The 18,541-nt window shown below is 33.2% G+C and overlaps 1 protein-coding gene across 1 annotated transcript; it reads right to left on the bottom strand.

Annotated features, from left to right (window-relative positions):
* Positions 1-7,719: 7,719 nt before the first annotated feature.
* LOC142636230 (cuscuta receptor 1-like) lies at positions 7,720-17,998 on the bottom strand. The gene is made up of 6 exons (XM_075810374.1): positions 17,850-17,998; positions 14,618-14,773; positions 14,469-14,543; positions 11,866-11,937; positions 8,657-10,035; positions 7,720-8,611 (listed from the first exon to the last, which is right to left on the bottom strand). Exons 1-6 carry the CDS (start codon positions 17,947-17,949, stop codon positions 7,820-7,822), a joined length of 2,574 nt encoding a protein of 857 aa, XP_075666489.1. The 5' UTR covers positions 17,950-17,998; the 3' UTR covers positions 7,720-7,819.
* Positions 17,999-18,541: the final 543 nt, after the last annotated feature.

Below are 18,541 nucleotides of genomic sequence, written 5' to 3'. Positions count from 1 at the left end.
AGCTGCCCAAAATTCCTGCACGTCTTCCTTTGGTGAGTGGTTTACTATTTGAAATTCATCTAACAACACCCGAGCTTTCTACACTACCAGATTTGCAGATTGTCTTGGGCTCCCATGTCAAGCTGCATTCGATTATACGACATACTCAATGCAATCATAAATAGCATCTCTAAAAAATTCATTCCCCACATACTAGATAAAAATGGGATACCAAACCAGATCAACAAATTCATTGTACCTTACTCCTTGTACTTCGAAGCTAATGCCAAACTAGACCCATACTTCATGAGCTGCCTCACACTCTCAAAAAATATGCCCACTGGTTTCTTTACCCAACCCACATGCTTCACACATATCATCATCAATAACTTGCCTATGACACAAACTCACCTTCGTTGGAATAATATTTCGGCACACCTGCCAGGCAAAGGGCATAATTTTGTTTGGTACATTTAAACTCCAAAGTCTCCTCCAAAATGTTTTGTGATCCTCACCATTCAAAGTTCCCTCCATGCGTGTCACCATAGAATTAGGCACTGTAATCTTGTGCACTACGAACTGTAAAGTTTCTATTTGAGGTGAAAGCCCATACCAACTTGTCCCATGGCATGCGAACAGTCAAAGGGATGCTCAAGATGGACTGAACATCGGCCAGAAGAGAAACCTATCTCCCTAGTTCATCACGCCATCCACCAGTCATCGAGACAATGAGTTGGCTAACTGAGGCCTAATCTATTAAGGTATTCGGTCTAGTAAGCACGCTGAATGTGGCTGGCCCATTGAGCCATTTATCTGCCCAAATATCAATTGTAGCTCCATTACCCACTTGCCATTTACACCCTTTCCAAACAATATTATGTTCCGCCAAAATGCTCCTCCATGCATAGGATGGATGAGACCTCAATTCTGCCCCAAGAAAATCACTATCTAGAAAGTATTTAGCCTTTAAAACTCTATAAACCAAAGATGATGTATTGGTTTGAAGACTCCATCCTTGTTTGGCTAAAAGTGCAAGATTAAAAGATTTAAGGTCATGGAAGCCTAAGTCGCCCTCCTCCTTTGGGGTACAAACTGTTAGAGTCATATTATCTATGTAATTGGCTGATCCTTTGACAAAACGCACTTTACTTGTAATTAGGTAGATTTAAGTTAGGCTTAATATAACAAGAAGTATGTAGTTCAAACATATCAAGTGGTATCTTTTAAAGATATGAATCTTGATCCAAGAAACAAGTGAAGAAAAGTTGTTTCATTAAGTCTCGACAGAAGCTCGACAAATGCTTCTATCAAAGTTTAATGGAGAAGCTCGACACAAGCTCGACACAAGCTTGATCTATCGAGATCTACAATTTGATAATTTCCAAATCTGAAATTCGGCCCATGATGACTTGGATGATTAGAGTTTCTTTTCTCACAACCTTAGTCATATGTAAGGCTTATTTTAAAAGTCATCAAGTACAGAAACAAAGACCTATAACTCATATACTTTGTGTGAAGCTACTGCGTTTGTACGCCTTATGACTTTGTAACTAAATGTTTCCTGATCTTCATTGTTTACAAAGTGAAGAACTTTGCAACCAACAACAATCAATCAAGTTGCTAGAATTACTCACGTATTAGGATCCGTGCAAAAAAGTTAGTCATAGATTGAAGATTTTTTCAACAAAGGAAAGAATGCCGATGCAATATCAAGTCCAATTGGTATTTTGGGATAGGCTAGAGTAGTGCTAGATTTATCATACTTGTAACCACTTGATTATTGATTAGTGGATTCTTGGAAGTGTTGACCTTAAATTCATCCCATGGGGTTTTTGCCTTGCAAGGGGTTTTCCCCATTTCTCAACAAATTACCATGTTAATTCATTTTCCGCTACATGTAGTTTAGTTGGTGATTTTTTTATGCCTCCACGATTTTTATGTAATTTGACCTAATTAATCAACTCAGGTAATTGAATTAATTAACTTAGACCAATCTATTTTAACCCAATACAAACTTTATCCCAACTAAGCCAAGCCATCTTAGTTTTTTCATTTGTTTGTCCCCACCAAAATTTTCGAACCATGCCAGTCATCTCATTGCATAGAATATTTGGAAGTTTAAAAACACTCATAGTGTATGTAGGAATTACTTGAGCCACCGCTTTAATAAGAATCTCCTTTCCCGCCTGTGACAACATTTTTTCCTTCCACCTTGATAGCTTATTATCCTACCTCTCTTTTAATTGCCAAAAGGTATTACTCATGTATTTACCTACTAAGGATGGTAAACCTAAGTAAGTCTCATGTTGATGGATCACCTATGCCCCAAACTTGTGTTTGCTGTCATCCTGAATATCTTGTGGTGTATTACTACTGAAGAATAAGGTTGTCTTCTCTTGGTTCAATTGTTGGCCTAATGCATTCTCATATGCCTCCAAAGTTTTCTCAAGACTAAAGTAGTCCTCCCTTGTGGCTTGGCAAAAAAATAAGGCTATCATCAGCAAAGAACAAGTGTGAAATTTCCAGTCCCCTTGAACAAAATGCTACTCCTTTCATTTGGCCATCCCCCACAAATTTCTTTAACATTGCAGAAAGACCCTCTGCACAGATCAAAAATAGATACGTCAATAGAGGGTACCCTTGGCGCAAACCTGGAGTAAGAGTAATGTGCCCTCTTGGCCTCCTATTAATTTTGATCGAATATGAGACAAACCACACACACCTCGCCAAAATATCAACCCATTTGACATGAAAACCCATCTTGAGCATAATTTTCTCCAAACAACCCCATTCCACCTGATCATAGGCTTTACTCATATCAAGTTTGACAGTCATCTCACCCACCTTCCCCGTTTGCTTTTGATTAATATGATGTATTGTTTGAAAAGCAACCAACACATTATCAGTAATAAGACGCTCAGACATGAATGCACTCTAATTCTCACTAATGATTTTTGGAAACAAACTCTTCAATCTATTAGATTTTCTCTGAGTTTGGGCTATTAATATATATACTAGTATGTACCCCGTGCTTAGGCACAAGAATAATGAATTATAGTAGTGCTATTGATGTTAACTTGGGTTATAAAACATATAGGATATTAGTTCGACCAAGACATTTGAAAGTACTAAAATAGTTTTTTCTTGCAATTTTTATGATATTGGTTATGCCACATTTCTCATTACACGGCTATTATGTATATAATTTTGAAAATCACTATCGGATACTAAATATATAATTAATAATATCAATTTACAATCGCTGTTCGTAAAATTCTATTAAATACAACACAAAATAAAACAATAAATTGGTCCGATAGTATCTCCTAAATTGAATGGAGATAGGTGCATGGGATCGTTCAACTCAATTACAATTTGTTACGTTCAAGATCTTAGCATACAAAATATCTAAGTAAAAACAATACAACAAATATGCTCATTAGTTCAGAGAAAAAATAACAGCAAAAATCTAAACAATTTAATTTGTATGAAAAGCTAACAAAAGCAAAATTCAATTTTGAATCTAATTAAATTTTCTCTAAGCATTAGTGTTATATATATGATTAGGTTTTTTATGGTTTATATAAATTAAACTCTTTGTTTTATACATTGAATTAACTCATTTGACACAAAAGTTAAAAAACTTACACTATGAGACATGTGATGCAAAATTAAACTCTAATTGAATTTCAATTTTTACACTGAATTAACTAACTTGGCACAAAATTTTAAAAATTTAGATTAGATAAAATACATGACACAAAATTAGATTCTAATTGAATTCCAATTTAAAATCTAATTGGATTTTCTTTTAGTTTTGCCTATTAAACTATATGTGTCTATCTATCTATATATATGTGTGTGTGTGTGTGTGTGTGTGTGTGTGTGTCATGTTGGACATTTTAAAATATCAAAATGTGTCAATGAATTGAGCTACAAGGCTTTAGTGTTTAATACTCTATGTCTTTTATATGATTGATTTAAAGTAAAAATTAATTGAAATCAATGTCTTTCTATCCAAATAGACCCAAGGAAGAGCTGATGGATGAAATATTTGACTCAATCGATACGGCTATTGTTAAAGCAGTCCCTTTAAGCTCACTGGATGAACCAGATAAATTGGTATGTAGACTGGTTCTCCCAAGGGCAATATCAGTAATGCATGTTGTATAGGCGCGCTCGATGGCTGGAAATGTTGGAGCAAGGCATGCAATTTCATCTGTAGATTGAAGAATTCTTGTCTTGGTTATATCATGAATACAAATTTACAATAACCTTTCAGCGATTCTTGTGTTGAGACAAATATGGTCTTAAAGAGAACATGAATTGGTAACTCTAAGCCATTAAAATTCTAGTGCTTGTTCTTTTAACTTGGGTTAATTATGTTTTAACCACTATGGATTTGGCAATTTTAACATTGTCTACTTATGGATTGAAAAGTGTAACTTTACTCATTCAAGCTTGACTTTGTTATTCAACTTATCCACCTCATCACTTTTAAAGTGTTCCTAAAAAAAAAACGCTTGAGTTTGTTATAAAAAATAAATAAAATAAATAAAAAAGAAGAAGAAGAAAGGGAGAAATGGACTTAGATATTGGGCCCATGAACTCTCTTTGAAACTCTTTTATCTGATTGTACATGAAACTCTAGCCCATTTGATTAAATAATAGTAGTAGTTATTAGAAATTCCAACAACTTAGAATCATGGGCCTCATTAAACATAGCAAACTGAACCAATATTTTGTTAATTGGAGGCCATTACACTTGGGACTTGGGAAGCCCAATAAGCCTATAAATAGAATAGACCCTATTGACACCAAAACCACACTTTAACATAACAAGCTATTCTTCTCAAATGAAAAAAAAAAAAAAAAAAAATTTGATATGATCTTAGCCCAGCACAAATTAAGAATGAAGTCAGTGGGTATGAATATCTAATATGACCTTAGCCCAGCCCAAATGTGTTTGGAATGATGTGGGAATTGGGCGGGTTGGCGAGAGATTTCACAAGCTATTCTTCCATTATTTTTTAATGTTGTTGTGGTTCTCCATTGCACAAAAGGTGTTTGATGATTGGTCTGTGGGAGAAATTACTCTCAATTAGTGACAAAATTGGTTTTTGGGAGGATGGGGATGATGATGATGATGATGATGGGTGGGTGGGATTTGAAGGTTTTGAGGGATGTGGGGAAATGTGGGGTGAGGATTCTTTCATTGATTTATTTTATATATATATATATTCTGTTGTTGTGTAGAGTCTGAATAATTTTATAATTAATTTCTCAGAGTCTAACTAGTTTAATTATGATTGTTCTGTTGGTTAATTTTGTGTGTTTGATTTTGATTTTTTTTAATCAAAATCTTGTTTCGTAGTTTGGTTTGTCTCACAAGCTAGTGAGGGTGGTTGGCACTGTTCGGATTCCCCTGGCTATGTTCCGTAGCAAGTATCTTATTAGCTCTGGGAATTGCCTCTGCTTCTTGTCGTGCTAGTACATCTGTTGTTTCAGAGTTCATAGGATATTGATGTTGTAGCCAATGCACTGTATTTGGCAATCACAATTCCTGATTTAAAGAAGCAGTTGCGGCATGAGAAACACTTTCGCTATATTAGCACTCATGGTGTGGCTTATTGGTCCCGCACTTTTGTGCAGGATTTGGATCGAGCATGCAAAGATCACTGCTGGGACCTTGGATTTGGTCTGAGTTTTAGAGTTTTATCTTGATCACATTATCTCCACATATAGGAGGACGAATAGAAGAGCAATATTTTTGGATTATGATGGAACAATAGTGCCCCAACCTTCAATTGTTAAAACGCCATCCCGTCTGGAAATTCAAGTTTCTTTCCAAGACACCGCTTGAAATACACGCACTGTTGTAGGGTTGAGAAGAGAAGGTGTGGATAGGGCTGTGTTGAAATAGGATGCTTTCTTGGATTGTCTTTTCCTTTCCCAGTGATAGAGTGGACATACTTTAGCAATCCGATTGATATTTGGTTTTGATGTTACCTCATTTGTTGCAAGTGGGGGCTGGATGATGCACATCTTTTGCTCCTTTAGGGAGGAAGATGAGCATTAGGGACTATGGTGATCTTTTATAATGGGAACCAACTCTAACGAATTCAATTTTGACGTTTTCGTCCGTTGGGATGATGAGAGTTTGACAAAACATAGGACCCAGCATTCTTCATTGGTAAATTAATTAATTCTATTCTCTGTTGCTCTCTGATTATTGTTGGCTTTATGGAATTTAATGTAATCTTTGGTTGCTCTTGATTTGACCTTTATGGAACATCCAAAAGGCCTAATTATTCATTCTCTTTCTTTTGAGAAGTGGGCTAGCCATCATTTTGGGTGGGTTGCCCTTTAATCCAAGAGCAAGTCGCATGTTGAATATTGGCTCTACGGTGGGAGAAATCAAACATACTAACCACATGCTACCTAACTAATCATAACATACATTTGACCACTTTAATGTCCCAACTTGGTTACAAGCTTACGTGGTGAGAAATTGGTTACAAGCTTACGTTATTAAGCTCAACCATTACACTCAAGAGTGGTTATTAGACTTAAAGGCATTCTAGTTGAATAAGATTTTAATGAGATTGACATTGTGTGCATTAGTATATATTCTTTTATTTGGAAAAAAGAAAAGAAAATATTTGCATTTGTTTAATTTAGGGTGTAAATATGGACTAAGCGAGCTTGTCAATGGCTTAGCATCTTGGATAATGTGACCATATTGCGGAACGGAATGGTCTCTTTGTAAAACATTACAGTAGATTATGATAAGAATTTTAGAGGATTTTGAAGCAAAATTTACTTCTTATGCTTCTATTCTTCTAGCATTGACACATGATGTCATTTTTAATGGAGGTATATAAGGATAAAACCTCCCCCAACTATTGAATTGTAAAACATGATACTGATTGATTAGACTAATCAATCCATATCATGTCAATCCATAATTTAAACTATGATGGAGACATGCTGTTTATCGTACTCCAAATTGCATTTTCAAGTCCCAAGTAATAATTCAACGAACAAGGATTGAATATGAACAAAAATGAAAAGAAGAGAAGGGGAAAAAATTGTGACCATTTATGCTTAAGAGCAGAGTGATTGTATTAGTGTTGCATTACCTACATATATAAGTCAATAACTTTGGTTGTCACACTTTTGATGGTGTTGAATAGAGTTTCTTTCTTGCGGGTGACACAATCTGATTGGATTCTAATCTTTGGTTTTTTGTGGTTTCTATGTCTAGTTTTCTTATTCCTTTTTCGTTTGCATTTTCTAAACTGTAATTATAGATCTTTGTCAATATATGTGGTGAAACTTGTTAAGGAGACTACAAGCTTTAGGCAATTATGAGTTTGTGAGAAAGAGACTACAATCTTTAATAGCCTAAAAGATCTTCATCCAAGCCTCATATAAATTATCAATCACAGTAATTAATTCTACTTCTAAAGCTCTTAGTTTCTCTCTTTCTCCCACTTTATCACTCTTTGTTTTCATCTTCTTCTTCGATTAATTTCTTTGTTCTACTCAGAAGCTTTACTTCAACTGATATTCTATCATTGTGTAAATCTTGTAATGCTCTTCGATTTCTTAAAAACTAGCCTATCACCCACGCAATATTTGGATAACTATTGGTAAGGTTGTTTCAGCACAACAAAGAGAATTCACATAATAGCAGTTTCATACATTTTTAGTGGATAAATGAGACTACAATGAGGATGAAAACAGGGAAAGAAAACTTATTTGGTCCATTATTGATAAGCATAGATATAAAGTTTGCTACAATGAGAGTTCCCAGATATTGAGAAAGCAACCATAGCTAATTATACAAACGGATTGCTAACTTACGAAGAGTAATGACCACAAAAAAATAACAAGAATACATGCAATCCTCAACCAAATTGAAACATCGCAATCGCCAATGAGGGTTGATATAAAGAACAGTAATTACTCCTAGGCAAAACATGATGTAAGTTACCGAAAAGCTAGTGAAGAAAACTGTTTGATCTACTTTGTACCATTTCCCGTCATTTACATCTGAGGATTTTGTTAGTGTTGGAGGTGAATCATCTTTAATGGTGCAGTTTTTCTCCAATGGCAATCCACAAAGAAATTGATTTCCTTCATAGCTGCTTGCATTAAAAGTTCCAAATTGTGCTTTCATATCTAGTGTCCTACCTGATAAGTTGTTATGAGCAACACTGAACACCTCCAAAAAATGAAGAGCAATAAGTTTGGGAGGAATTTCTCCACTCAAATTGTTGTGAGAAAGATCCAAGCTCTCTAATTCTGTCAGATTTGACAATGTCTCTGGAATGGGACCTGTTAACTGATTGTGAGATAAATTCAATGAAACAATTCCAGATAGTTGTCCAAGTCCGATTGGGATTCCACCTGTTAGGTTGTTGCAAGAGAAATCCAAACCAGACATGAATTCAAGAATCTCTCCCTTGTAAGAGCTACGCCTGTATTTTGTAATGAAATTAAATTCATCTTGTGGGTAATAATCATAAAAAAGTCCAGCTTTGTTACGGAGAGGATTATCAAATCCCAAAATAGGCACATTAATATCTTTTTGGAAAATTCTATATTCGTAAGGCATAGTTAAAGTCTCAACTATATAATATACAAGAAAAGCCAAAGCGCCAGAGGAAACTCGCCCAAAGCAGTGAGGTATTGTCCCCGAAAGGAAGTTGTTGGACAGATCCAACAAGTTTATATAGATCAATTGACAAAACTGAGTTGGAATTGTGCCTCTTAAACGATTTCCTCTGAGCAATAAAACCGTTAAATCCCGAAGTTTACCAATTGCACTGGGAATTCTGCCTGACAACCTGTTGTCACTGATATCTAATGTTGAAAGGTGCGAAATATTGAGAAAAGCTTTTGGTATTGACCCTAAAAAGTAGTTCTGGCCCAAATGCAGAGCTTCTAACCATTCACTTGACCACGAAGGTAAAAAACCTGAAAGTGAATTTTGAGAAAGGTCTAAATGCCGAATTTGAATTGTTTCACAACGAATCTGACCTTTGAAAAAATTATTCCGCATAAAGAGTTCAACAAGATTTGTCTTGTTGCAAATCCAAATGGGAATCTTATCTGACAGCTTGTTATTGCTGACGTCAAAATGAGACATGAGAGAACATTTGGGTGACAGATTTCCAGAGAACTGATTGTCATTTATCTTCAAAACCTTTAACTTAGTAAAGTTAAAAGTGCTTGACAATAGATGGCCACTGAATTTATTATTGGATAAGTCCAAAATCTGCAGTAAGAAGCAACCTGCAAGCGATTCCGTTGGTACTTCTCCTGAAAAGTTGTTAAAAGACAGGTTCAGTATGCCCAAGAGACTCATGTTACCAATTGAGAATGGAAGATAACCTTCAAAATCATTTTTGAATAAATGAAGAATCCTAATCTTTGGTAGGATATTCCCTATATTTCCTTGAAGATGACCACTGAGCTGATTGTTTGACACATCCATTGCATAGGTCGAGTTAAGAGGGAGCGACAGATGAAGCTGACCCATGAACAAGTTATTATTAAGAGAGAGAACTCCTAGCCTTGTATTGTTTACAAGTAACCAACCAGGGAAAGGTCCTTTCAAGTTATTGTAAGAGAGATCAAGTACTCTCAAGCTGTATTGGTGAAACAGAAATGTTGGCACTTGATTGGAGAGCTTGTTCAGATTACAGTTAGAAAGCACAAGGAACTCTAATTGAAACAAAGGTACCCAGCCTGAATTTTCTGTTTCTACGTCAAGCTTCTTGCTATCACATTCAAGCCGAAAGAATTCAAGCCTTGAGATATTAGCAAGTGAGTCGAATGAGAAACGATCAAAATGGTTAGAACTGAGATCAATATACTTGAGGGATGTCAGTCCAGCCATCAAAGATGAAATGTTTCCTGTGAACTCATTACCAGAGAGATCTAACAATTGAAGAGATGTTAAATTGTATAGGCTAGAAGGAAGTATCCCTCCAAAATGATTCCCACTAAGATCTAATTCTTCAAGTTTCTTCGATCCACATAAATCTGTAAAATAATAATAATAATAATAAGAACTAAAAAAAAAATAATTAAAATTTTGCCGTCTTCAACATTATTAAATTATATTTATAAGAATACAACGGGTCCCATCTTGTTATATATTGGTCTTTTAAATTTGTTTTCATTTGAAAAAAAAAATTACATCAAATCAAGAAAATACATACATTGAGTTGGTAAAGAGCCATAATGCCATTTCCCACCAAAAGTAAAGATCTGATTTTGAGAGAAGACAGTGGTTTTTCTTTTGAAATAATTTTTATTAGTTTTTCAAGTGTCACCAACATGTATGTTGTGTTCTGTGTTTTAATATATATGAAATAACTACAACAGAGTACTCTCATATTTGTATCTTTATTCTTATTTTTATGATGATTTGTGACTAATTTTGAATTATCTATGTTTTATTAGTAACTGAGAATTTACATGCCAATGGACTTTATTTAAGGCATAAGGATAGACTCTTAACTCAAGTGGGCTGAACCCAACTCAAACTCAAAGACTACAAGATGTGGAGAATTTTAATCAGTTAAGAAAAGAAGCCAATTGGAGAAAAAAAAAATGTCAAAATTCAAATTCAGGATTTTTCTGCATAGGTCTTAGTATTTTGAGTATAACTCTCAGTTCAGATATCGGATTGCAATGATTCAAGTTGGATAGGAAATTTAACTCAAAGGGCTACACCTTTGTCATTTATGGAAAGCCCTGATTCTCATTTCAACTAAGCCAAAATCACCTTGCAACTTGGGCCTGAAAATTTGACGAATTTCCCAATCCGAATTTCCTTTTTTTTGGGGGGGGGGAGTGGGGTGGGGAAGGGGTGGTTTACTCCTTGTGCAAATAGTATTAGAAGTGTGTTCTCTTATATAAAGGCTTTATGTCAGTTTGTGGGTAAGAAGAAAAGAAGAAAAGGATAGAGAGGCAGAGAAGCTGCCAATGGTGGCTGCCACTATGGCTTTCTTCCATGCTAGCACAACGACTATTTCTTTCTCTATTTAATTATATTAATTGAGTTTAATGTTTAGTATTTTTTTTTTCCAATTACCATGAGTAGCAAAATTTTTAATTAAGGTTGAGGATTAAACTTTCTTAAGGATTTTGGTATTTATTTTTGAGATTTGATTTTTCCCATAATGATTGTTTTTTAATGATTAAACTATTTTTACTTCGTATTAATTGACTAAGATAGGATTCTCAATATGAGTTCAATAATGTTTTTCTCATGATTTAGGATTTATCTTAATTTATTGAATGCTTGGTTTATTATTTCTTGATTCTAAAATTGCTATCTCTTGTGATTTGTTTGTCAATAGATACAATTGAAGATTTAATTTTATATTTAGGAAGCGAAGATGAGCATGCTTTAGATTTTAAAATAGACATTTCAATAAGAATATCTTCCATGAAAACAAGATCAATTTTTAGATTATCATGCAGTGGTTTGGGAGACCAAACAGCTTTGAATAACGTTTTAGTAGTCCCACTCTCCTATCAACAACTCGTTTCTTAGATATATATATTTTCGATTATATTCTTTTTAATTATTGATTATCTTAATATATATTTCTAAACTATGAATTGTGTGTGTATATATATATATATATATATATATATATATATATATATATATTAAATAATGTATTCAAAGTGTGGATTTTTCCACCCAAAAAAAAAAATCATCAAACACAAAATTATTAAGTAGTGTAATTTGAACATGACCACTATATAGACATGCACCCAAAGCTAATTCAACCATAGAATTTAGGAGAGAGAGAGGAGAAGAAGAAGAAGTAAAGAGAATAAGGAAAAATCCATTACATTTTGGCAAGGAACCATTGAAATAATTGCCAGCTAAATTGAGGACCTCCAAGCTTCTTAGACTAGCAAGATCTGCAGCAATATGAATATAACACATTTAGAATAAATAGAGCATTATTTATTGCAACGTTAAATAATATATATATATATATATATATATATATATATATATATATATATATATATATATATATATATATATATATATATCGAAAAGCAAGGCAGCAGTTAACTTCATCCCAAATAACAAAGTCCTAACGTGTTTATTTTTGGAAGACCAGACAACTTTTGAGTAAAGTTTTAATAGTCCCACTCTCCATCAACCACTCTTTATATAGTCCCACTCTTTACTCAAAAGTTGTCTGGTCTTCCAAAAATAAACACGTAAGGACTTTGTTATTTGGGATGAAGTTAATTGCTGCCTTGCTTTTCAATATATATATATATATTATAATTAAAAAAAAATTACAATTACACACATAAATGTATTCAGATTATACTCTCTCTCTCTCTCTCTCTCTTTTATTTATTTATTTATTTTAATTTCTTTTGAATATACACATGAGTTTACTCTTTATTTTTTTGTGTATTGAGTTTTTTATGATTTATTTATATTAGACCTTTCGTTTTTTTGCACCTCGGTTACTCACTAAAACAAAAATTAAAAAAAACTTAAATAGGATATGTGGCGCAAAATTAAACAACAATTAAAATCCAATTTAAAACCTAATTGAATTCTCTCTCTCTCTCTCTCTCTCTCTCTCTCTCTCTCTCTCTCTCTCTATATATATATATATATATATATATATATATATATATATTTGCAATAAAATAGTGTATGATAAAAAAATATTTGTACATTTCAACTAACGTGAATGTCATAAGGCTCATTCATTTTCAATGTGCATCAAATAATTGTTAGTCACATAGGGGACTTTCATTGTTGAATAGCTAGCCAGAACTAGTCTAATGTGCAATACATTTTGAAACATTTTATAAGAAATTATATGATATCTCACATATAACACTTATTATGTGTCATAATATATATGAAATCAGTTTCAATTATACTACTTGTTATTAAAAAGAACGAGTAATCAAGAGTATGAACCAATTACTTAATTGAAAAATATTTAATTATTTTCATTCATTTAAATGTATAACTATCTTTTAGGTTCTTGATTGTGGGTAATTTTCTCAACAAAAAAAAAAAAAGATTGTTAAATTAGATATTATATCTTTGCTGTAATTTGTTACAATTGCTATCAAAGCAAATCATTGAGCAATAATGTCATTTTCCAAATCAATTGTTTCTTATATACTTTAAAAAATAATAATCATAAGAACCCATTTTACATAAATAATTATTGGATGGCCTATAAATATCTGAAACATGAAAATAAATAGGTTTACCCTATAATCTCTATTTAATTACATGACAAATTTAGAACACTATAGTGTACATAATTATTATATGTTATTTGTGGGGAGTAAAGGGGCCCAAGTCGGCATATGGGCCTTTGGGCTATAACATGGAGGGCCGACCTGCTCCAGGATTAAACTCTATGAGTTGGCCCATACGCCGAGGGTCCGAGGATACAGCCGAGGGAGAGTTTCACCTCGGACAGATCCTAGAGAATTCAAGACTTCATTATAAAGGTTAAGGCACAACTCTGGAAAGACTAGTGGTTAAAAGGGGACATCCTGAATCTTCTAGATGCACTAGTATTAAAGAAAATATCAAGGGTAAAGGCTGCCACCTCCGCATTAAAGGCTCTGCACCTACCTCCCTGGCCGCATTAATGGGGAGGTGACCCCTGAACAGTGAGGTGGAAACTTCTAGTCACTATTCAAAAAGTATCAAGGAAGGAAGTATAAAAGGGGGGTAAAGGCCAAAGAATTGGGGGGCGGTAGCTAAGAAAGAAATTGAGAAATTGTAATCTTTAAGGAAGAAAGAGAAATAATAAAGAAGTAGTCCTCGGCTCGAGTCCGAGGAGATTCATTGCAATTAGTGTTCGTTATTTACCTGTTTTTTGTTTATAAAAGCCTGTTATCGAACTCCCAGTACTTCTAACCTAGGTTTCAAGCCCACACTCTATAAATTTTATTGTTTAAGGCTCATTGGGCCTGAGCCCGTGATTGTCTTTGGGTCCAGGTGCAATTGTGCACTTACATTATTAAAAGAATTTAGGAAATATAAATTTTTAAGATTAAAATAATTATAAATATAAATATATTACTTTAGTGAATTCAATCATAATTAGTTATTTTTATTTATTTAAGCATACCATTTATTTATTAAATGTGCTATTTTAATTTAATTTAATAATTATTATTATTATTTAAAGTTTATTAAAATAATCATATAAATAATTTATATGTATATAAATTAGTGCACCATGTAAAACACATGAAAATCAATGCATTTATCTCCATTAAAACATTTCTCTCAAAAAACAATTTCCATTAAAACATGACAATTAATTAATATATTGAGTCATTGACATAAATGCTAAATTTTGATTTTGTTGATGCGGAAGGATGAACTAGTATTAACTAATAATGCTTGTTAAATCGAAATCAAGGTTTCTCTATATCTCTACCTTGAACCGTTTCAGAGCCATTGAGCTGGTTGTTTCTTAAATCCAAAATTTCCAAGTCTTCAAAAACCGAAAGTTCTACACAAAAAAAAAAGTACTTTGATTGAATATATTACGTAATTTATAAATAATATATTATGGGGAATGCATACCTTTGGTAGGCAGGGATCCTTCCAATTCATTGTAAGAAAGATTCAGACTTTTAAGTGACGTAAGTAACCTCAATGAGTGTATGATACTCCGATTGAAAATGTTACAATCAAGATCTAAACTCTCCAGCTTGTTCAATCTCAATAAACTTTCAGAACCTGTATATGATAAGATTGTAAGAAACAAAAATAATTATATTTTGTATTCAAAATTACACAAATTTATTCTTGATAGCAATAGAGAACATGGACCACCACCACCTTAAAATATAGCAAGTACAATTGTTATGTCAAAGCACCCCTCATGAATTAATGGAACTAAAAAATCGTTGGATGAATTATAAAATGAATTAGTAAGATATATGTCTATGTGATCCATCAGTTAATTAATAAAATAGTACATTTTTTTTCTTAAAAACAAAAAGATAGACCTAAAATTGTTCACAGAAATATCGCTAGTAAAATAGTTGTAATGTCATAGAACCCCTTTCCATGGTTGTGCATTTAACAAAACCATGCAAGGGGTTGAGAGTTGAGATCTTTTATAGTATGAAAATTTAGGTACAAAACCACGATGTTTTGTGCCACATCTTTAATGCGCTAGATTGTGAAAGGGGGAGAAAACATAGTAGGTTCATATGAAAGTAATAGACAATAAATTATAGTTTGGTTCATAAGATAGTTGGGGGAAATTGTGTAGTAAATATTATGAGTCTGTGGCCCTAGAACTACCCGTCCCTACATCACTCATGAGTAAAATAATGCACAATCATTTAATAAAATTATTTTCTTAAAATTTGGGCATATTTATTGTAATGGTGAAAAATACAACTTATCAACTTAATGAAGGTTGTTACTGTTTGCTATCACAATAAACTTGTTTAGAGATGGGATATCAAATCTATTTATGATATCCAGTATTCAAGGATGAGAAGGCTATGACATAGACATGGAAGGAAAAACCAAACTCCTATTAATCCACAGTTCAAGAATTGGTTCAAAATGAAAATACAAGTGTTGGTCCCTGGGTCTAGTGTGAGGATGAAATTACAAATGGATTGGACCTTTTTTCTCTATTCTACGTCTTTCTCTTGCCTTTATATCTAGCTACAATTCATCTAAGTCTTACACCTAGAGGGCTGAGATTGCAGTCCCTGAGTTCCTGTCCCATCCAAAGCATGCTAACTTGATTTGCCATGTTATCTTAGCTGTGTCATCACTGTTCACGGTCATTTCCTCATTAATGCAGCCAGAGGAGTGGTTATCATGCATTTAATGCGGAGGGGACGACTTCTACACTTCTCTTCCTTCCTTCTCCTCGTGTTCCATGCTTGGTCTACTGCCTCTCCCTTTTGGAGTTTTAACTCCATATACCTCGCTCAGTTGGTGCTTGTCCCTAAGGTCCGAGGTGTGCCCTCAGAATTAGTCTTAACCGATTAATTAAATTGGGATAGGGGTCCTCATCCCCACCGATTAATAAAATTGGGTTAGGGGTCCTCGTCCCCACATTTATAATATGGTGGAAGCCTATTTTTTATGAAGGGCTAAAAACCTTTTGTAATGTGGGAACTAAGCCTAAGCCATGAGCCAATCCTATGATAGTATAACACTAGTTTGGATGATGATATAATGACTTAAGTAGATAATATTCTAAATCATCGATTGGAATGAGAAGTTATTGTATCAAAAGAGGTGAAATTTTTTTTTTTTTAATACAAGATGGGAATTCTACTATAACTTAATCTAATTGTATATGTGTGTGAAGCTCCCTCCAAAAGACTTGAACCCCGGCTCTTATCCTTCACATCCCACAAGCACTTATACTTGTGGAGTAACCATCGCACCAAAGATGTGCGGTAATTACAAGAGGAGGTGAATTTAAAATTAGCATAATTTTGACCACTAAATCCTAGGCACCTATGGTTTGTTATTATTATTGTTGTTGTTGTTATCTGTATATATTAAAAGGATTCAAAAAGTTAGTTATGGCTTTTTTTTCCTATTAAAAATACCCCTAATTTAATTAACCAACAAATTAAAAAATAGAGTTAAAATAGTAAATTGGCAAAAGAAAGTTAGTTATTACTTTTTTTATTGTAAAAAATACCCCTACCTAAAACTTTAAAATGGAGTTAAAATAGTAAATTGACAAAAATAATAAATTCCTACTTCTACGTTAAAATGTATTCCTGCTTCTAATAAACTCCTACTTTTACGTTAATTTGAATTCCTACACCTACTCACTAACTCCCTATAAAATAGGATCACTCTTTTGTTAGTTTTAAAACTCCTCCAATCTACAAAACTCACCCCGCCTATTCATCACACCCTAAGATTTTTTTTTTTTTTTTTTTTTTTTTTTTGTGATTGGAAAAAGTGAAATACTAAATTATAATAAACGCAAAATTATTAATCTTTACCCAAAAAATAGAAGAGCCTCACGCGCATGCTCATAGGCTAGTTTTTATTTTTTATTTTTATTTTTTTTATTTATAAAAGATAGAATTTCTACTCTAACCTAATATAATTGTATATGTGTGTGAAACTTCCTCTTGAAGACTTGAACTCCAGCCCTTACTCCCCACACCCCACAAACACTTATACTTGTGGAGTGTTAATTTCTTTAACACCATTATCTATGAGTAGTTAATTAGAAGGGGTCAATTTTGTACTAGAGCCTGTTTTAAATTTTTAACAAACAAACGATATATTTTGATACTAATCAATACTAATATATCCTTTCGAAATTACAATTATATTTTAATAAATTACGAAAACAAATATTAATGTATAATTTTTACTTATATCTCTTCTACCATACCAATATATATTTTAGCTAAAAAATATACTAACTAATACCCGTACAAAGGAAAATTTGAAATGACTTTTAGCATTCAGAAAAAAAAAATAATAATAATAATCCATTAATCTTTAATTATAAGGGTTTTTTTTTTTAATTTCATTTCTCTCTTACCTCCACACGTTATAAGTAAATAACAAGATAAAGAGGCCGTATTAACAGAGGCCAACGAACTGAAGAAAAAGAAGAAGAGGAGAGACCACTGTAAGAGTGGAGGTGAATCCTGAAATTTGGGAGAAAAATTACAGTTTTCTGAGTGTTTTATTTTTTTTCTTCGGTATCGATCTATTTCTTGGCCGAAACTGATATTAACATAGGATAAATTACAGTCATTACAGATAATTAGAAACAGAGAGATGATATATATTAACATACCTTTATGCTCAATCCAACCACCAATTGCATTAAAAGATAAATCAAGACTTCTTAACTCCTTGAAACTCTCAAATAAAGAAACGTTTAGAAACCAGACCATATCTTTGAAATCGGAAGAGTAAGACGCATAAAAGATAAAATCAGTATCAAATTCCTCTCGGATAAAACATCGACGTGTTATCTTGTATTTGCATTTCTCTTCCCTACTCTTTTAGCTTTCATTTTACTACTATGATTTGTTGAATATAGCTTAAAGTAGTTTTATTGTTTGTTCGCTAGCTCGCATTTACTCTATTCCACACTTAGTATAAGTTAGAATAAAATCAACCAAGCCATAATATTTTATTTTGGGGTCTAAACAAGTTCTTGTGTTTTAACACAAATCCGAGCTTTCAATTGGTATCAGAGCGGGTGCACTTGCTGTGGTTTCATTACCTAAGTGCAATCCTAGACCCCTTTTGTGATGGATCGATCAAAATCATTTAATTCTCCACCATTCTTTGACGGGAGCAACTATGCATTTTGGAAAGTTTGTATAAGGGCATTCCTTTGTGCTATAGATGAGTCCATATGGGATTCCATTGAGAATAGGTATGTTAGACCCACGACAGCCAAGTCTGAATGGGACAATAGTAAAGCAATTAATGCTATATTTTGTGATGAATTTCATAGGATATTGCATGTGAAGACCG

Source organism: Castanea sativa, chromosome 5, assembly GCF_040712315.1.
Source record: "Castanea sativa cultivar Marrone di Chiusa Pesio chromosome 5, ASM4071231v1".
Classification (NCBI taxonomy): Eukaryota; Viridiplantae; Streptophyta; class Magnoliopsida; order Fagales; family Fagaceae; genus Castanea; species Castanea sativa.
Note: the sequence above shows the minus strand (reverse complement) of the source record. Positions and strands in the feature narration are given on the sequence as shown.

Bases quoted from the DNA above. Each gene is read 5' to 3' on its own strand.
- LOC142636230 (XM_075810374.1), bottom strand. From the start codon at position 17,949: ATGGTCTGGTTTCTAAACGTTTCTTTATTTGAGAGTTTCAAGGAGTTA. The intron at 14,544-14,617 runs GTATGCATTCCC...TTTTTTGTGTAG, and splicing joins AGGATCCCTGCCTACCAAAG to AACTTTCGGTTTTTGAAGAC. The intron at 11,938-14,468 runs GTAGAGATATAG...ATATTGCTGCAG, and splicing joins TGGCTCTGAAACGGTTCAAG to ATCTTGCTAGTCTAAGAAGC.